General features: G+C 62.5%; 1 protein-coding gene across 3 annotated transcripts; it reads right to left on the minus strand.

Moving 5' to 3' along the window:
- Positions 1–1,710: 1,710 nt before the first annotated feature.
- On the minus strand, positions 1,711–19,617 carry MMP28 (matrix metallopeptidase 28). 3 transcript variants are annotated; one of them, XM_064523370.1, is made up of 8 exons: positions 17,200–19,617; positions 10,272–10,351; positions 9,940–10,115; positions 7,343–7,564; positions 5,797–6,042; positions 5,200–5,349; positions 4,427–4,594; positions 1,711–3,419 (listed from the first exon to the last, which is right to left on the minus strand). In XM_064523370.1, exons 3-8 carry the CDS (start codon positions 10,049–10,051, stop codon positions 3,025–3,027), a joined length of 1,293 nt encoding a protein of 430 aa, XP_064379440.1. In that variant the 5' UTR covers positions 10,052–10,115; positions 10,272–10,351; positions 17,200–19,617; the 3' UTR covers positions 1,711–3,024. The 3 variants fall into 3 exon arrangements, with proteins under 3 accessions (XP_064379440.1, XP_064379439.1, XP_064379438.1); XM_064523369.1 differs by lacking the exon at positions 17,200–19,617 and adding an exon at positions 16,092–16,265; XM_064523368.1 differs by lacking the exon at positions 17,200–19,617 and adding an exon at positions 14,716–15,702.
- Positions 19,618–19,813: the final 196 nt, after the last annotated feature.

Raw genomic sequence — 19,813 nt, forward strand, 5'->3', positions numbered from 1 at the left:
GCCCCTGGGCCCGGCCCCCCATCCCGCCCCCAGACCCCATTCCCACAGCGCTGGGGCACCCGACCTGCCCCCCGGCCAGGGCCACGAGTCGTCCCCGGGCCCCCTCCCGCGCCCCCGGCCCCGCGCGAGCCCTCCGGGAGGTCGGGCACCCCGGCACCCCTTCCCGGGGTGCAAGCCGGCGGAATCGCCCTCCCGGGCAGCGGGTGTTTTGTTTCCTTCCCAAGTGCTGCTCCCTTCTCCTTGGTGACAAGGGACCGGCTGCAAACACTCCCCGTTAACCCTTCGGCGCCTGCCGCTCCCCCGCCACCGCCCCGCTGCGCCTCCCGCCTCCGCCGGCCCCGGCTCGCGGCACCCCGTCCCCCCGAGCGCCCGGCTCCGGCCGCGGGAGGATGGCGCTGGCCCCGCAGCGGCTCTCCTGCAGCCCGGCTCGCTCGCGACCCGCAGGAGGGGGTTTTGTCCCCCCCTTCACAGCCCCCCACACCCACGTTTAGCATCGCAGGGCGAAGCCCTCGTCGCCCATTGCAGGGATGGGGTAAACTGAGGCACAAGGCGAGGAGCGGCTCCCGGGGGGCCGATCAGGTGGGCGAGTGACCTGGGGGCCCTGCAAGCGATGCAGCTCCCGGGCTCTGCACCAGCGAGTCCATAGCGCGGCACGACCACATCTTTGTGCCCATTTTACAGACTCAAACACTCCCAGCGAGACACCGCTGTGGGCCCCAGCACCCCATGGCCAGGAAGCCCCATGGTGCGGGGGGGGGGGGGGGCCAAAATGGCACCTCTGTGCTGGGCAAGGCTCTCCCACCTTCGCGGAGGGTTTGTTCCCCGGCAAACCGCGCCGGCTCCGGGGAGGCCCAAGCGTCGGGTGCTTCTCCGCGGGGTCCTGGCGAGGCGGCGGAGACCCAGCTGGGAGCAATCCCCGTGGACGTCCCGGTGCGACCGTACCGGCGCCTTCCCCGGCGGCTCCCGCTGCACCGCGAGGGGTGCGAGGAGGGCTGAGCCCTACGCACAAGCTGGCCTTCGGGCTCCCCGTGCCCCGCGCTTGCTCCCAGGGCTGCTCCCGGCACTGCCAGGGCCGCGCGGTTCCCGGCGGCGGCGGTGCTCCTCGGCGGACGGCAGGGCTCTGGGGGCCGGCGGCGATGCCGCAACACCCGGCAGGGCGGCGAGTGGGGACCGCCGGGAACCTCCGCCTCTCCGGGCGCCTGCTGCTCCAGCGCCGTTTCGGGGGAGGAAAGGCAGGAATGCCAGCTATTCCCGCGGGCTGGGAATGCGCGGCAGCCCCGGAGGAGTCGCGCCCGGCGTGCCCCGCGAGGCCGCCCGCCTGCAGAAAAGGCCCCTTGTGAGCGGGGCGTTGGGGCCGGGCCGGTCGCGCGGCTCGGGGGGCGAATCCCCCTCCCCGGGCGCCCGCAGGCGAAACAGCCCAGGGGGAAAAAACCTAACACAGCGCAAGCATGGAGCCCCCAAATGAGCCCTGCTAATCCGGGATGAGCAGCGAAGAGTCTCCCTGCTCTCTTCACCCTGGGCTTTATACGGCTCTTTTCCAGCGCGACCTGACCCTTCCACTGGGAAAACAGCCCTTTCCGCAGGGAAGCTTGCCATAAATCAGCAGTGCCCATTCCCATCCCCGATGCACACGCATCTTAAATACAGCCCCTCCAAGAGATGCGGGACTGGCTTAAAGAAAAAAAAAGCACCATGAAAAGCAAACAGAAATCCCAACACTGAGCACGCGGAGGGCTTTTTTTATTCGCCACCGGCTCTCCGCGCCTTTGGCACTCGCTGCAGTCCACGGTGCATCATTACCACCCATTCAAACCCAAACCAAGAGGCGCCGTCTCTTTGGCAACACTGCAAATCCCCTGAGATCTCGAGCCTGGAGCAGCCGAGCGCCCCGTGTCCCCGTGTCCCCGTTCATTCACAAATATCACGGAAAGCAAACAGAAACGCCAGCACTGTGTCCATCCCGCCCAGGAACAAGTCTCGACCGGCGTCTCACAGCACCGCAGGCGCTCGCGGCACGCACTGCCCGGCCCCCGGCCCTCCCTCACCCCCCGGGCTCGGCAGCGCCCTGCGGCTCCCGAAACCAAGCCCAGGCAAGGGGCGGGCAGGCTGCGCCCATCACCGTCCCCTCCGGCACCCCCGCTCCGGCTCCCACGCCCTCCCCTTTGGCATACAAACAGCACCGGCTCCGTGAAGACTTCCAGAGCTCTCAAAGCAAGGGAGAGCTGAGAAATGTAAGCTGTGTGCCGGCCGGCCCCGGCTGCGCGCACATGCCCGTCCATCCCGGTCACCCTCCCCTCTTCCCCTCCTTTAAATCCGATTCAACCAACTGTGGCAGTGGGGCACAGGACCCACAAGTGTTTTAACTCTTCAAGTTCCTCGTAGGGAGACGACCAGAGGGAGGAGGGACACTTTCCCTGCGTGGGAGAAAGGCTGTGAGGGGAGCACAATCCGTATTAGACAGCGGAGAATCCACCACCACCCCCAGCCCGCTGGAAAGCCAAGCCGCAGCGCCCCGCCGCCCTCCGGCAGCAGCTTATTTCTGTCCTTGTTTTTGTCCAACCAGCGCTTTGTGCTTTAACCAGAGAAAGTCTCGGTCTCTGCTCATCGCCCGGAGCCTGCCAAGCCCCGCGGCGACCACGGCGAGGCGTCGCTCCGCGTGACTGCAGGCAAACGACCAAAAAAGCATCAATAAAAACCAGTCCTGCTCTGAAAGTAAGGCATAAAAAATACTCTGAAAGCTGGCAGTGAATAGTCCTGTGGTCCCTGGGGTTTACGCCGCACTTCGTGGCTTGTTTTAGCCATCTTTGCTCCCCCAACCCCAGCCCGCTTGGCCCCGTCGAACCAGCCTGGGCTGGAGGACGCGACGCCGGGTTGCCAGTCCCCAGGGCAGCGGCTCCTCCGGGCTCCGGCGGCCGCGGCCAAGCCGACCCCAGCGCAGGGAAACCCGGCGGCCGCCGCCGGCGCCTGCCCGGACACGGGGATTCAAGGAGAGGCGGCGGCCGAGGCACGTGGGCTCGGAGGAGCTCAGAAGAGGACCTGCCCGCCGTTGGCGTCCCAGCAGCCCATCCAGGGCAGCTCCGCGGCCCACTTGCCGGTGGCCACCACCCGCAGCTTCGCCTGGTCGAACCGCCAGTACTGGTCGTCCCGGAAGAAGTAGAGGAAGCCGTCGCGGTGCCGGAGGGCGCCCGTGGTGCCGGGGGGCAGCCCGCCCCAGTCCCGCAGGCTCCGGGGGTAGTAGGGCTCCACGCGCAGCGTCTCCTCGCTCACCACGAAGTACTTGGGCCCTTTGAAGAGCACCAGGTGCCGGAGCTGCGGGAAGTAGAGGGCCGTGTCGGGGTGCCGCGGGAGGCCGCCGGCGCTGCACTTCTGCGGGAAACCTCGCTCCAGGGAGGGGCCTTTGTAGCGCCAGCATCGGCCACCTGGGAAGAGCCGGAGCGAGGGGTGAGGGTCGCTCCCAAAGAGGTCCCGTAGGACCACCCGCAGGAGATGTGGGCCTTCCACTTCCCCGCACTCATCCGTCATTCATCAGCGGGAAGGACTCGACCACGGGACCAGCCTCACCGCCTGAGAGACGTGTCAGTGCCCTCTGGCACGGCGGTGACAGGCTCCATCCCTCCGGCGACCCAACTGTCCCCACCAGGGAGACCATCCCCACAGGGCTTCCCCATGGATCGGACTGGAAGGAAACCGCCCGCGTGCGGCTGAGTCGGCAGGCGGTGCAAGACAGCGGCTCTCGGGGTGCAACTGCGCCGTGCCGCGCTGCTGCTCTCGCCGTGCCGGGGGGACGGAGAGGAAGGGTTTTGCCCAAGGGAGACGTCCTGGCTCTCTCGTGACCAGCCCTACCGAAGCGGTCCCTACGGCAGGAGGGGGAAACCCAGCCCCGTCGCCCAGGCCCCCGCGTCCCGGCTGGGGCACCGCAAAGCGAGCACACAAAAGCCCTTTTCTGCTGGCGAGCGCGGCCTGATCGCAGCCCCGCCGGGGACGCCGCGGCCGAGGGCTGGCGAGGCAGAGGGGCTTTTGGCTCTCGCCCAGCCGCAGCAACAAAGCCCCATTCTGCCGGGCCAGCGAGTGGTTTCGGCTGAACGTTACGGCTGACCTCGGCGGCCGGGCTGCCTCGTTTGACCTCCCGCTCCCCGCTCGGCTGCAGAGCGGCCCCGGGCAGCTTGCAAACGGCATTTCAGCTCCCCGCGTCAGCTCGGCAGCACGCACAGCCCCGGCCTCTCCGTCACAGCAGGCAGCACCGCACCGGGCACCACGGTGCATCAGGAAATGTCACACTCGCCTTGGCTCCCCAGGAGCCCCCAGTCTTTGCAGAGCGCTTTCTCCCGAGGACCCCCAAGGGGTCGATGCAGCTGTTATTATTTTTAAACAACCGCAAGTGCTTTTCGCCTAAATGGGCCCAGAGGGGAGTGTTGCATCTCAGTACCTTTGAAGAAGTAAAACCTGCCGCTGAGCTCGGACCAGGCAGCGGCGTCGATGCCGGAGGGGAGGCCGGGCCAGCGGGTGTGCAGGGGCTGCGGGTCGCTGGCGTTACCGCTCACCGACACCAGCCAGTAGTGGCTGCCTTTGAAGATGTACAGGTTGTGATCCACGTCTGCGCAAAGCGGAGGAAGAGAGGTGAGAAACCACCACCTCCACGGCCGCATCTCTCCGAGCGGTGCCAGGCACCAGCCGGAGGTGCCCGGTCCCCCCGCAGCTGGCCGCCATCCCTCCTCTGCCCCTGCATCAACGCCATCCTCTCCCACCGCCAGCGTTTCACACACGGGGCATTTTTCCACCAACATGACAACATTGCTTCTACCTTTGCAGCCTTCCCCTTCAGGCTGTCATGATTCATTCCCTCCCCTCCAGCCCGGAGAGGATGAAAGATGATCACAGCCCCCTCTCAAGGCTCGTCTTTCGTGCCCGAGCTTGTACGCTGAGTGAGCCGTGCCCCAGTCCGATTCGGAGGATGTTGTTCTCACTCCGAGTACACGAAGCCATTGCTGCGTCCTCGAGATGCACTCGGCTCTGTCAGCAGCGACGAGCACCAGTGCTGCCACCAGCCCGGGGAGCCCAGGCAGCGCTGCAGGCCAGACAGAGCTGCCTTTTCCGCCTCCGGATCTTATCGGCAGTAAGACATAGAGCAGAAACCGGCTGCTGAAGGGGTGGGGACAGGAGTGTGTGTTTTGGGAGAGGGCTGTGCGGGCAAACACCTACCGGCGGTTATGGCATCGAAGAAGGAGTGGCAGTAATAGGCACTGAGGCTCCTCTGCCGCCGTTCCCCACCAAAAAGGTCCGTGCTCCAGTCCTGGAAGTGGGTAAACACCTTCCCGGGGAGCTGGATGGCCGAGCCCTTGGAAGGCTTCCCTGGGACAGAGCAAGGAGCGGTGAGATGCAGAGCAGGGGCGTGGAAACGGCTTTCCCCAAAGCACTGCTTGAACACGAGGCTGGCGACTCGTCAGAGGGCACCAAACACTTTCTCGACCCACAGTCTGGTTTCTACCCCCTTCTGCAAGGTAGCGGGCAAAGACCCCTGGGTACCCTGCAGACCCCCGGCACTGGCGTTCCCCAGCTTGCAGACAGGCTTTCTCTGCCCTGGAGCACCTGGTACCCCTCACACTGCCTACTGCGTCCCCTTGCCAACCAAAGGTCCCCGTCCCTGCAGCCGGAGTCATTTCCCCCCTGCGCAGCTTGCCCAGAGCCTTCTCCCCCTGCACGGACCTGTGGCCATCCCTGCCTTGGGCACCCTGCTCTGCTTCCTAGGGACGAGCCCGGGAGAGGGGAACCGCAGGAGCCCAGGGAAGCCGCGCTCACCGTACAAGTTCTGGACGGCCAAGATGTCGTCCCAGCTGAGGACGAAATCCTTGCTGAGCTTCTTGTAGTACGGCGACATCAGGGCGCTCTTGACGGGCGAGTGCTCCAGCCCCAGCGTGTGGCCGACCTCGTGCGCGACCACGACGAAGAGGTTGCGCCCTTTGCCGCTGTGCAGGGACCAGCGCTCGTCGCTGTCGAAGTGGGCCTCTCCGCGGCGGGGGAAGAAGGCGTGAGCCAAGGCACCTCCTGCGGACGCGAGAGCCCGTTAGGGACCGGGCCGGGGCCGCGGGCAGGGCCGAGCCTAAGGCACACGCCAAGGGGACGTGGGGGCCCGTGCGGCTCTGGTTTGCTTGAATGCGCTCCTAGACCGGGGGTCAGCGCCCCGAAGGCAGATGCTCCCTCCCTGCTGCAGGATCGGCTTCCCTCCGTCCCTCCCAAGCTCGTTTTCCCCGGGGGCCCCAACACATCTTTGCAGAGAGCAGCTGGGTTAGTGCTTGCTCTCGAGGAGGCACCAGCCTGGCTTCACGGAGGGGCACAAACCCGCTACCGTGGCCCACGTTCGATGCTTCCGTAACGCCGGCTCTGTGCAGCGAGGTCCCCTGCCAGCGCAGGCACAATCGAGGGCAGGCAGGTCTTTCCACAGACCCTTTCTGACCATCTGCTTCAATTTTGTCTTTCTGGGAGATGTCCCAAAAAGGAAAAATGGCAAAACTCCGGCCTCCCCTTGGCTGTTTCATTCGCCGAGTGAAACCCAAGCCAGGTCTGCCATCCGCGGGCGAAGGCGGCTGGGTTTTGCCTGCTCCGCGCAAGAGCTCCAACGCAACGTTGCGCTCTGTGCAACGCTCCACGCGTTGAGGCTGCAGCGTGGGCCGTGCCGCGGCTCTGTGGTGCAGCCCACCGCAATGGCCCCTCCAGGGCAAAGGCTCGGCAGCAGAGGAGGACGGGCAAGTTCCTGATACAGCAGAGCAGAAAGGCTCATCCAGAAGGGATCAGCTCGGGTTTTGAAGACATGCTCAGGGTGGGAGGGCTCCTTGAAGGCCATTAGTATAATCCAAAAATGAACATCTCAGATGCCTCACCAGGAGCCCTGCGTTAGGGGCTGCCGAACCGGGAGTCGGTACCCCAATTAACAAGCCAATGTCTTCCTGCAAAGTGGCTCCGGAGGCAGCACTGAGACGCGCTGCAGAGCTCTGCAGGAGCTGGCAGTGGTGATCTGCTCCAGGTAAGGAAAGATCCTCACCGCTAAGCAGACACGAGAGATTGCAAAGTCCTCTCCTTGCTTTCAAAGGACGGGTGTCTCTCAGTGAGGGACACGGCATGAGCAACCCCTGGGCAAACTGCTGCCTAGCAAGAAGGATGCTCTCTCCTTGCTCCAGCTCTGCCTCTGCGTACGCCGGGTGCCAATTGGGGGGTGGCCTCGGTCAGAGGGCCTGTCAGGGCAGAGCCCTGCCTCCACGGCCCCAGCCCGCACCGCCCCAGCCCTCCTCACTGCCTCGAGAGAGACCATGCTGTAAAAGAGAAGCTTACGAGGGGGAGCGACCAGCACCTGGTCCATCGAAGGCGTTGTTGAGTCCATCGTTGTGGTCCCCGTGGAAGAAGGTCAGGCGGATGTCGGCCGGGCCATCCCGCGCCTCCCAGAACACCAGCGAGGACACGTTGCTCCAGAGCTCGAAGGCGGCTTTCACGGCCAGGCGGACCTCGTGCTGCGGCAGGTACGAGGGCCAGTTCACCACCCGGTAGGTCAAGTGCCGCTTGTACCACTTCCCGCCTGCGAGAGGAAGCAGGGCTCAGCACGAGGCGGGCGGCTGCTCTGCGCTTCCACCCCGAGACGGAGGAAAGCTTGCTCACGAGCCTCCACTTCCAGGAACGCAGGTGCTGGGAAAAGCGACTTTCCAAGCCAGAGCTGAAAGAGAAACCCAGGCACCTTGGCAGCAGCCTCAGCCCCCTGCGCTGGCAGCAGGATCTGGCCTGTTCAACCCCTCTGGCGATGCCACCATCAGATCCCGCCCCAGAGACTGCTGAGGCTGCAGCTGCAACCAGCCCCTTCCCGAGAGGGGTCAAACTCTGCCGGAGCAGGGGAGAAGCTGGGGGACACAGTTTGAACGTCCCCTGCCTCGTCGTGCTGTCCAGGGCCAAACCCAACGAGGGTCTCCGACCTGCCGATCTCCGGCCTGAAACCAGCTTCATCCCCAGATGAAGATGCAGCCCAGGGACGGGCTTTACCACCTCTGCCTTTCAGCAAAGAAAAGCAAAACCTCCCAAAACAAACGGCCCAAAGGCAGAAGGTTTGGGAAGAGCTTTCAGCAGCCCCTTTGCGGGAGGAGGGGGCTGCGGTAGCGGGGAGCACAGGATTGCAGCCTGTTCAGAAAAGATTTGCTAAGAGCTGAGCGCCAGCCAGGGAAGGGAAAAAAGAGACGATGCTTGAGGGGAAAAACGGCCAGGCTTGAAACGTGCTGCCAGGAGGCCCATCGCGCTGCTGAAACAGCGCTGCTCCGAGAGGCGCCTTAACCCACGGCATCGTCTCAGCTCTCAGAGGCACCTGGGCAGCTCCTGCCTGCAGATGCTCTGGCCTCAGAGCGCAGCCGCGGGGATAGACCACCGCTCACCATCCAGCGGAGGAGCATCGCTCTGCCGGCCCCAGGCATCTTGCTGGCCGTGGCTTCCTTGAAAGCTGTTTCCCTTCGGGGGGGACCCAGCCCCGATGCCCCCGGGGCAGGGAGCAGCAGTGCCCAAGGGGACGAGGCTTCCAGATCGCGGCCCCTCTCCCCCTGCAGAGCCCTCGGCAGCTGCGGGGGCCCAGCGCGGCGGCTGCCCGGGGGCCTCAAGCACCGTGGGGCCGTGCCGGGAGTACGTGGGAGCCCGGGGAAGCACAGTGGTGCCAGACCCCCCAGCCACTCTGCACCTGCCTTTCCCCCGCGCCAGCCGTGCAGGGAAACGGGGGGAGCCGGGCCGGCAGCACGCTCCCGCCGGCGCTGGTGTCCCAGCCAGGTGGCTTGGCAAAGCCCCAAGAGCTCCCGCCCCCCCAACCCCCCCCCCGGCCCCGGGCCGCGCAGGGCAGCTCCCACCCACACTGCTCCCCACCTCGGTGCAGCTCGGCCGCCCTCCAGGCGGGCTTTCGCAGCGGTTTAAGCAGACACCGAATCCCACCCGCCGCTGGCGCAGATGCGCGATGGCACCGCTCGCGCTCGCAGCACCGTCACTGCGCTCGTCTCCCCGAGCAAAGCGGGGCCAGCGCGGCTGCTCCCTCCGCACGCCGAGCCCAGCTCTGCGGCGGGGCACGGCCCGGGCTGCAGCTCGCCCCGCTATCGGGCAGGCGCTAAGGGTGGCAGCGGCTTCTTCACGTGCAACACGGTGACGTGATTTTAGAGACCATGCTAATAGAGGTGGTGTCACCTGCGGGAGGCTGAGGAATTCAGCAGCTATGGAAACATGAAGATTGGTGAGAAATTCCTCCTTCCCCAACGCGCTTCCGCACCCGGGGAGCACCGAGGACGGATGGCAGCAGCGGGGAAGAGAAGGGCTTGGGCCACCCAAGCCATCGAGCGGGGACAACGGCAGGCAGGGCGTTCCCGAGGGGAAACGGGGGCCCCGGCAGTGCGCGTGCTGCCTGGCCAAGGGCTGGTGGTCAGCGAAGCTCCCTGCCAGCGCCGGCTGCTTTTCAAGCCCAGCGAGGCAGCTAAACTGACGTCCTCCTTCCCGGGACGTCCAGGCACCGTGGGCTGGAGCTCCCGTTATCGTGGAGCCAACGCACCGGCAGCCACTGCTGCCCCCGGGGACCGCAGCCCCCCGCCCGGGTCCCATCTGCAGCGGAGCAGCTGTGCGCCAGCTGTTTTGGGAAGGGAGCCAGGGGCACGGAGCGAACGAGGGGGCTGTCTCCGGGGTCCCCCCCGGCCAGGTGCAGGTCGGCGTGCCGAGGCGCAGAGCCCTGCTCAATCTCGCCTTCGTTTTTCCCACGTCCCCAGCCCAGCTGGCCCCCGCCCGCTCGCGCGCGAGGAATCGAGCTATCCACACGCGAGCTCAGAGGGCCAAGAGGCCCAATCCCGCACGAAAAGCAGCAGGAGAGGATGCTCGGAGCAGCTAAACCCCCAGCACGGGGCGAAACCCCGCGGGTGAGCGGCAGGCCCCGGCGGCGGCGGTGCTCACCGTGCGGGCTGTAGCGCTTGCGGCGCGGCCGGCCGGAGAGGAGGGCGCCCAGCCGCCGGGCCCAGGCGGCCTGGCTCCGCGCGTCGTCGGTGCCGCAGCGCGGCCGGCCCATCTGCTGCACCGTGGGGGCATCCAGCAGCCCGCTGCGCGGCAGGCGGCTCACCCACTGGAAGTCCCTGGGAAAGAAAGGCAGACGTCAGCGCCCGGGCTGCTCCGACACCGCGTCCGACTGACGTGCGGTCCTCCACCCGCCACGGGGCACAGGCGCAGAGACGCGGCCCGCGGCCGGGCTGGCCGCACCGCTGCCGCGGCCCCGTGCAAGCGCCCCGTACCTCAGCGCCGCGCTGACCGCCGCGGGGCTGTGCCTGCCGGCCCCCGGCTCGCCCAAGTAGCCGTACTTCTCCAGGAAGAGCTGCGGGGAGAGAAAGGAGAGAGGCACAGCTCAGCTCGGGCAGGCAGGGGCGTGCGTTTGCTCGGGAAAAAAAAGACGTGATTAGGAACGCTGCGACACATCCAGGCCCGTGCAGGAGGTCCCCGCTGCTTCGGCATGAGGCGAGAGCTCCAATGTGCCATGGTGGCCGAGCAGGTCTGGCCTGCACAGCGCCTGGGACGTCGCCAGCTGACTGTCCTGATTTCTGTCAGTGCATGCATGAACACGAACGCTTGCACGACTGTTTGCTCAACTCCTTGGAGTCATTCCTAATGGCTCTTGGGTTTTTGGCCATGACATGATGGTGATATAACATTGCTATCAACAGATAAGAACCTGCTACAACGTCATCTGCAGCCAGAGGTTACCAAACCCATGAGCAGCAGCGAGTGAAGTCCTGGCTAAGCCGCAATGGACTGCGGTGGGGCCGGGGGAGGAGCTCAGGCGGGCCAGGTCCCCGAGGCTGCCACCGAAAGACGCACCGCTGTCCCCACCCCGAGCAGGACCCCCTTCGCCCAGCCCTGGCTGAGTATTTCAGCCCCGTTTTAGGCTGACCGCATCTGCCCGCGTGCCGACCGCCGTCCCGGCTAGCGGCATTTCGCTGACACGGCTCAGCAGGAAAAGCCTGAGTGTGCAGAGGAGGCGGCAGGGAGGATGCTCGCTTCACCCGAAACGGGATCCTCCCGGGGACGGGGCTGCCACGGCCCGGCAGCCCTGACGGCAGCACGCTCCTGCCAGCATTTCCAGCTCATCCAGACGGGGATGCTTTCTATCCCTGCAAATACCTGCTTTCAGCAAAGCCGAGCAGGGCCCTTGCGTGGAGAGCGGCACGCTGTAAGAAATGATTTTCTCGGGAAATGAGCTCCAAGACGAGCTCCAGGGCTGAGCAAACAGCCCGGCACTGCTCGGCAGCGGCTCCGCTCCCCCGGACACTCCCTCTTCCTTATCGGCACCTCAGCTCTGGCGCCTCGAGTAAATAAGCCCAGATGCGGAAAAAACAGACAGATGAGCGATCTCAGCAACGCAGCACTGCAAAGAGCGGGCTCTAATCAGCCAAATCACCGTCTCCTGCGAAGATGCGTGGTACCGGGCAGAGCCTGAGCCCAGCAACGTCCAGCGAGGCGGAGGCGCCCGGCCTCCCTCTCCGCTGCTGCGTTTTCACAACGTTCCCCTCGAGAACTGGAAAATCGCAAGCTACATATATGGCTACGCAGCGATAATCCCGCACGATTACCTCATTGCAGACAAATGCAAGCCCTGAAGCACCCAGACAGGCAGTCCTGGGTCTCAAAGGCACAGCACAGCTCAAGCCTCTTCTCCCCCAATTTTCCTTTTTGCTCAACCTCTAAAGCGTAACAATTTTTAAGACACTTCTTCATCTGTGAGCTAACACAATCTCACTCTTAAAACAAGAAAATGGATCTGGGTTTCCCCGCCATGATCTCACTAATGCTTGAAAAGCCATCTGGATAGGACACAATAAAAAAGCAGCCACCATCCCAGCAGCTGCTCTGAAACGGCACCGACAGGGACACAGGGCACCGGGATTATCAGCACTATCGGGATTTCCTTTGGCTTTGAAAGTCAAACCAAAGCAGGCAGCTTCCCTTTAGTTTCTAAACATGTTCAGCTTGTTACGCGCCAGCACAAGCTCTTGGGCTGCAAAACCAGCAGGAGAGTTTTTATGAAGTTTCCTAGCACTGCTTCCACCCACCATCTGGCTCGCAGGTACCCGGGACGTGAGCAGGCTCGAGATGCACCGTTCCCGCTCGCTCTGCTCGACATCCGCGCTGGGAACTGAGCGATGGGGAAAGGGATACAGCGATGGTCCACGGTGCAAAGTGTTTATCAGACAGCGGAGAATATACCAACCCCCAGACCAGAGACTTTCCGGGGTGCCGGTGGACCCGGAGAGCATGCGGGCCCCGGACAAGCCCCCAGCGGTGCCGGAGGTGGGGCAGGAGGAGGCTGATGCTGGAAGCTGGTGCAACTCGGTTAAACCCAAGTGAAACAACAGCTCTTGTGCAGAGTGAGGGCTGCGATCAAAGGCCTGGCGGTGCGAGGAGGGTCCCCTCGGAGAACCCGCTCCCTCCTGCCCCGCGTGGGGAAACGCGGCTTTCTGGGGAAAAGCAAAACAGCAGGAAAGGAGGAGCCGGGCAGTGATACGAAACGTGCCCGGCTCCCCCCGCACACGAGCGGGGAGCAGCTCCCGGGGTCGGAAAAGCCTCCCGGCACTCAGGGCTCCCGGCGGGGCCGTTCCCATTCCCGTTCCCGTGTGGGGCTCTCGCAGGGAGCTCTGCAAAACAGCACTGCCGAGGGCGAAAGCCGAGGAAACACCTTGCCCTCGAGCACAGGCATCGCGGGTGGAAGGGAGCCAAGCAAACACAGTCCAGCCGCCCTCCTCCCCAGGAACCGGGACAACAACAGCGCGGAGACAGGAGACGGGCGGCCCGCCTGCCCTCGCCTGCCGGCACGGGATTTCCGGCACATTTCCATCGTCTAAGCTGCAGCAGCGCCCGCGCAAACCTCCTCCCTCCAGTAGCATCTCCTTAGCGGCAGCTCTCCAAATACCTGCTGGCGTCTCGGCCTGCGTTTCCCCCCGCGGCACACGGTAACGAGAGCTGAGCCTCAGGGAGCTGCTGCGGGGGGGCGTTTCGGGACGGCTGTGCAGACGCTACGCTGGGGCCGAGCCCCGGGAAGGACGGAGGCACGCAGGCTCCCCTGCTGACCCGGCTACTGCCTTCGAGAGAGCTGCCTCAGGAAGGCGTCCAGGCATTTAAAAATGTTCATTTCTTTCCGCTCGTCCAAGCCGCACTGTTGTCCGTGTTTGCAAACCCTCCGGCAGCACCCTGCGTCGCTTTAATGCGCGTGTGCATGCCCCGGGGGGGGGGGGACGGCGTTCAGGGTCTCGCAGGGTCCTTTGCTCATTCTGCAGGCCTGATCCTGCCGACCTGTGCAGCGGGGAAGTGGGCTGGGAATTCGGGACACCCGGCTAAGCACCCTCCTGATTCCCGTACCCGAGATGCGGTGCGGGACCCAGGGCTGGCTCACGGCCTGCCAGCGGCTTGGGAGGGAGGGGTGCTGCAGAACAGGAATAATAAATATTGCATCGCTGAAATACATCGCATATATTCCTCAGCAGTGACTGCGCTTCATTCCTGTATCTGACTCTTCCACCCAGGCTTCCTCGCCCTCCTCCTCCTCTTCTCAGATTTCATGACCCCCAGAGCACGCTTCTCCCACCAGTCCCTGCGGACACGAGAAAACCAGCAGCTGTAAGTGACAGCTGGGCTTTCGGTGCTGCCCGAGCAGCCGGCGCGGCGCTGGCACTGCTTGGGGGCACCACGGGAGCTGCCCCCCCCCCGGCACCCGCATCAGCTCTCTGCCCCGCCGCGGCCTCGGGAGCGCGGGAGCGACGGAGCAGGACCCCGAGCAGGCGCAGGGTTTGGGCCAAGCGCAGGGCTTTCCCCGCGGATGGCAGGAGGACCGAGAAGCCAGTCCGGACGCGTGGGCTGCTTGGGCTTTCACCTCTGCCGGAGCAAAGACAGAGGAGGGACGACGATGCCCGGTCTCTGCTGTCCGCCAAGGTGGCAACCCTTGCTTTTCCCAGGCTTCCCACCAATTTTTCCTCCTGGCACAAGAGACCTGCGGCTTCTCATGCGAATCACTACAGGGCCTTGGCTTGTCCTTCGTCCTCACACCAAAAGCGCTCACACAGGCGCTTCCCCGAGAACACGGGTCCCCCGGCAGCCGAGGGGCTCGGGCGGCACCGGGCGCCTGACGGCTTCCCCGGGCACCGGCCGGCCACCTCCGCGCGGGAGCAGGGACCAGGTCTGCCAAGCTCTCGAGCATCTGCCCTTCTCCTGTCTGCAGGCTGCAGATAATGAGATGATTGAACACACAAACGTTTCAAATTAAGTTTCCAAACTTTACTTACTTTTTTCGTAGCTGCAGTCATTACAAATGCAGTGAAAACAAGGGCGTAAGCCAGGGAAAAAACACAGCGAGACTTTTTCTCAGACTTTCACATCAGGATCTAAGTTTACATAAGCCATTGTTGCTAAGTTTGGCTATTTCAAAAGCAATAAAAAAAAAAGCTTTAAAAGCAAAGACTGGCAGCGGTTTTCCCAAAGCCACAAGTAACCAGAACTGTTTGATGTTACACAAGAATTTCAGCTTCCACTTTAAAGCAAAATGAGCTGCTCGGTTTATTTAGACGAGCTTTCTCATCCCAGGCTCTAAGTGTTTCCAGGGTATTTATCTTCCCAAAGGCCCTGGAAAGGGCAGCGCTTTGCACTGGGAACTGAGATGGAGAGAGATGAAAGTAACTTGCCCAATGCCCTCACCTGGGATCTGCTGGGATCTGCCGGGATCTGCTGGGATCCCAGGAGCTGCTTCGAGGGAAAAGCTCTCAGAAGTCCCAAGTGAGGAATCAAAAGTCGGCATCTTTTAAAGCTCTCTCCTCCCCTCATCGGCTGTGTTTTCTTTAAAGCTAATTGTAAATTATGGATTCCCTGCAGATCATTTTTCTCTCTCTCCTGGCTGCGGGCTGCGCACGGCGGCACAAGCACACGTATAAACCACCTCTTCAGAGGAGCGAAACGGCACCTCCCGGCACAGGCAGCTCACGCACTGAAACAAGCCTCCGAGCACTTACGTACACTTTTCATCTTAAAGCATGTGAAAAATCCCGGTTAATCCACCAGGGCTTGCTGGGGTTTTAAAATCAAGCATCTGTGTCAACGCACACTGGATCAATGCCTAAACAAGAGAAAGCTCAAACCCCTCGCGACAACCTTTGTTCCCCGGCCAACTCTCGCACCTTGCTCTCCCAAACAAGCAGGAACGGACGGCAGCACGGAGAGACAACAGCGTGCGGAATAACAGGAGAAATACAAACAGAAGCGGGGGGACGGCCCGGCGAGAGGCAAGGGAGAGGAGAGACGGGCGTTTGTCCCATCCGAACTGACAGGAGACGGGAAGACTTCCTAATGCACAAATCTGGTCGTTTCATAAGCGATACGGACGGGTTCATTAGCAGATCTACATCGCCCGTGGACACACGCACCTCCACCCGCGGCATGCACACGCATGCAGCACACACGCACACATACTAGCACGCACTTATAGCGTGCGTGGGCACACACCTACACATGGGCACACGCCGGGCACCCTGCGCACACACCTCTCGCATGCACATCCCTCCAGCGCTCTGCACACATCTATGGCACGAATGCACGATTCGCTGGCACGCACCTCTGGCACTCCCACACCGCAGGTGCAGCGGTGCGGCATGCACACGCCTCGGCCCGTCGAGGCACACACCTCTGGCCTGTGCCCCCCCAGCGCTCGGGTGCCCCGCCGGCACGCACAGGCTGCCCTCCAGCACGAAGGAGCACGCCGATGGCATGCACAGGCACCCCCCCCCCCCATATCGATCCCTATCGATAGGTTTGGAAATCGATACGTATCAATGCCTGGCGATATCGAGAGTCGTCGATGCAGCCCGAAAGCAAAACTGGTCTGAGGGCGAAAGCGGTGCACGGCGTGCACACGGGCTGCCAGCACCCGGGACACCCCGGCGGCATGCACAGGGACAGGGACAGGGACACGGACACGGACACGCAGCGCCCAGCACGGCCCGGCGGGGGTGCCAGCCCCGGTGCCAGCCCCAGCCCCGGCCCCAGCCCCGCCGCCCCCGAGCCCCCGCGCCCGGCCCTACCTCCGCCTCCCGCTGCCGGGCGGCCGGTCCGGGCTGCGCCGCCGCCAGCAGCGCCAGCGCCAGCGCCAGGGCGGCCCGCGGCGCCCCGCGGCCCCGCGCCCCCATGCCGGGCTCCGCGCTCCCGGCCCCGGCTGCGCTCCCGGCCCTGCCCCGGCCCCGGCTCGCCTCTCCCCGCCCGGGGGCGGCCCCGGCCCGCCCCGCCCGCCCCAGCCCCGGCCGCGGCGCTGGGCTCCGCCCGCGGCACCCGCCGCTCGCACACGCACACACACACACGCACGTGTACATGTGTATATACATATATATATACATATATATATATATATACACACACACACACGCACGCACACACATGCACACGCACACAGTTTGTGTGTCAGGGGAAGCAGCGTGGAGCTCACGGCAAAGGGGCAGCTGCTCCGCCTGGGACAGATTCCCCTGCGATCTCCCCCCCCCCGCAGCCGGCTCCCCGCACCGCCGCCGAGGACGGATCCTTCTCCTCGGCATCTCCGCGGCACAGCGTCCGCCTCCCTCACCCCGGCGTCGCCAGCCTGCCCTGGCCCTCGCACCGCGTGCCGGGGCGGCAGCCCTGGGGGCTGGGTCTGAGGGTCCCGCCGGTCCCGTGCCGCGTCTGGCAGCAGCCAGCACTGGCCACTCGCGTAGCCACACGGGCGGTCGAGCAAGCAACGCTACCGCGCTTCAGGGGTCCGGCAAGAGCAAACCCACGCGTCAGAGAGGGCTCGCAAGCTTTGCACGGCAGCGTCCCGCTCAGGGGACCGTTTGCACTACTGATGCTCGACTTTGCCTCCCCGGCGGTTAGAGGCAGGGCGGGCTGGTCCCCACGCAGGCCGGGCGTGCGGCACGTTCATGAGCCCTACAGCCCCTCCCGCGCCCCCTCCGCAGCTGCCCGTCCTGCCGCGATCCTCCGTCGGATCCCGGCACTCTCCCGTGATGAGTTAACAGCTCTGTTTACTCCTTGCAGTATGTTTTTGTTGACTGTTTTGTTTTCATTTGACTAAAGCAAAAGGATGTTTTGATTCTGCTTCAGCTCAGAAAACATAGGATATGACTTATATCTGCTTCTCTTTTTATGCCAGCCTCAACCACACACCTATTTTAAAGCTCACAGGCCTTTTTAAGCGTGCCAAAATCTGAAGTCACAGGAGCATCTGTTCAGAGCAGCTTGGAGCGATCTGCAGGGATCCTGCACCGCTGCCTTTTGGCTGGACAGGGGTTAGCGCTTAGGGAGGGCAAGTGGCTTTAAACAAGAGCGAAAGGCATCAGCAGAGCATGGCAAAATCGGAGAGTCGCTCAGCCACACAGAGGGGCTCGCAGTAAAATACAGATGCTAGAAATGGAGAAGGTCGAGGCAGGGCCAGTAAGCCCCGGCTGATGGGCTGCCGGGAGAGGCAGGACAGCCAGCCCGCGGCAAGGCGCCGAGCAGGATCCGAGCAGCGACCGTTCCTCCATGCGGGTCAGCGCAACGCTTCCTTTCAAAACAAGAGCAGCTCTGTCTGCAAATGCATCCGTGTTTGGTTCGTCTCTAGGAAGCAACTGATCCATCTGCTGTTCCACTTAAGACTGTGGATGATGAGAAGGTGGCTGGCTCGGACCCAAGAGCAGCAGGAAACGCCGTCCTCGGCTCGCTGTAAGGCGGGGAAGTGTCTGGGAGGGCACCTGTGCCCCCAGGACCGGGCAGCGCTCGGACCCGGCCTTTCCTGCTGCGGCTGCGTTAGTCATCAGGGTTTTGGCTTCAGGCCGAGAAGAATCCAGTCAAGCTCAGTGTCAAATCATCCTTCTCGGAAGACTTTTGGCTCCGAGTATGAAAGTGTTTATCCAGCTGCTTTAATCAGAATATTATCAGAAAGAGAAAGACCATCTTGTGGAAAGGTGAACAGATTTCAAACTCAGCTTTAGACAAAATCTCAGAAGCGGGCTATAAGGAGCTTGAATCCTAATGATCTCCACCCTAAAACTGAAACTTTAGAGTTAAGCCTACGGCAAAGGCCTGTCGAGGAGTTCCCACCAATAAAGATCTCAGAAGAGGACGATAAGGAGATCCATACACACTCTGGTTGCTTAGGCGTTCCCGGATTCTCGAGTGCCTAGACAAAATCCCATTCCATTTCCCTCAAATTTAACCCAAAAGGTCTCAATAAAGTCAGCTACCTTGACTTCAAGTTCCTTTCCTGAGAGGCCTCCAGAGCTTGAGTTTGGAGATCCAGAGGCTGCATAAAGGATGATAACTTAATAATAATGTTAATATTAACCTGAAAACATCGTGGAGAGCTAAATGATGTCGCCACAGACAACGTCTGGGATGACTACAGCTCGTTCATCTATACGGAGCGCCATATGCAGCTGAGCTAACAGACGAACAGCCGGTGAATCACTGTCTGCTTCCGGCTGAGGTGGCTCCAGAACGGTTTATAAACCAACATTATGAAATAGCACTTCACTGACGGGAAAGTCCTCCGAACAGCTTTAATGTTTACCACAACTGATAAGCAAATAGCAACAACATTACTCCTCTGCAGCAGTTTCCACCCCGGATGGATCTGATGCGCAAGAACTGCCAGCTAAAATCTTTAATGCTTTGCACTAAGGACACATTCGAGTTGTTCCATTTCTTTCACTCCAGACATCTCCTCTGGGGACAGTCATCCTTGAAATGTTTGCTGCTCAACTGCTGCAATAGCTGCAGAGCAGGAGGGTGGGTCACCAGGTGCCAAACGTCAGCCAACGCTGAAAACGCTAGTTCTGCCGCTGCGAGGCCGTGTGCCGTCAGGTCTGGGATCGCTTCCGTCCGGAGCAGGCATGGGCAGCCACAGGATCAGCTCTCTTTGTGGCCCTCTGCATCTCAGCTCCAACCTGCCGGAGTCACTTCTTTAAAAAGCCGGAAGAACGTTGTGTTCCCCTGGCTCTACCTGTCACAGGGCAAAGGTTTCTCTCTTCAGACACAGCTTTCTTGGGTATTTCGTCTGGGCACAATAAGCTCTCACAAGTCAAAGGACTTCCACTATCCTTAATGTGTTAGATAAGAAGTCTGCCTAGTCCAGGATCCTGTCTTCCACAGCACCAGGAACAGATGCTCAGCAGAAGTTTTAAATGAAAAAAGACCCCCCAAGCCACGCGTACCTTCCTTGGCATCACCTTTTGTGCGAAGAGTTCCTGGGAAGTCTCTGAGGTCGGGAGAGGCTGGATCCAGCTCACGGGCTGTACAGCTGACCCTGCTGCTCCGAACGCACCCTCCTGTGCACATGAGCTTCAGCTGCAGTCCCAAAATCCGTCAGCACAAGTTGCGCTTCATTTGCTGAGAGCAATTTCACCGCCGATTTGCTCGGAGCGCTGTTAGCACCACGAATAGCCATTCTGAGCATCAGGGTTTCACCTGAGCACCAGCAGACTTTGTCATATTAAAAAAGGAGTTTGAACATAGACTCTTTTGAGCCATTTTGCAACTTTGGGTGCATTCTGGCAGCTGCGTCTCATTACAAAGGCTTTACAAGGCCACGCAAAGCCGTTTTCACATGCGCATTAGCAGGCACCATCTGCTGGGGACCGCCGAACACAACAAGCTCTTTGTTACCCGGGACATGGGAATGGTGATTTCCAGATTAGGCCAAACAGCGCTGGCTGAATCCTGGCCCCAAAAGCCCAAAGTTGGCTTCAGTCAGGACTTCCTCCAGGTCCCCCCCACCCCTCCCTCTGCAGGCCTGTGGTAC

This window comes from Dromaius novaehollandiae, chromosome 19 (assembly GCF_036370855.1).
Source record: "Dromaius novaehollandiae isolate bDroNov1 chromosome 19, bDroNov1.hap1, whole genome shotgun sequence".
Taxonomy (NCBI): Eukaryota; Metazoa; Chordata; class Aves; order Casuariiformes; family Dromaiidae; genus Dromaius; species Dromaius novaehollandiae.

What these genes read in the sequence shown, in the direction of transcription:
- MMP28 (XM_064523368.1), bottom strand. Translation starts at nt 14,841, where the DNA reads ATGAGGGGAGGAGAGAGCTTTAAAAGATGCCGACTTTTGATTCCTCAC. An exon ending in CAACGCCTTCGATGGACCAG is followed by an intron (nt 6,043 to 7,342) that starts GTGCTGGTCGCT and finishes TCGCGTCCGCAG; the next exon opens with GAGGTGCCTTGGCTCACGCC. An exon ending in CTTCGATGCCATAACCGCCG is followed by an intron (nt 4,595 to 5,199) that starts GTAGGTGTTTGC and finishes CGCTTTGCGCAG; the next exon opens with ACGTGGATCACAACCTGTAC.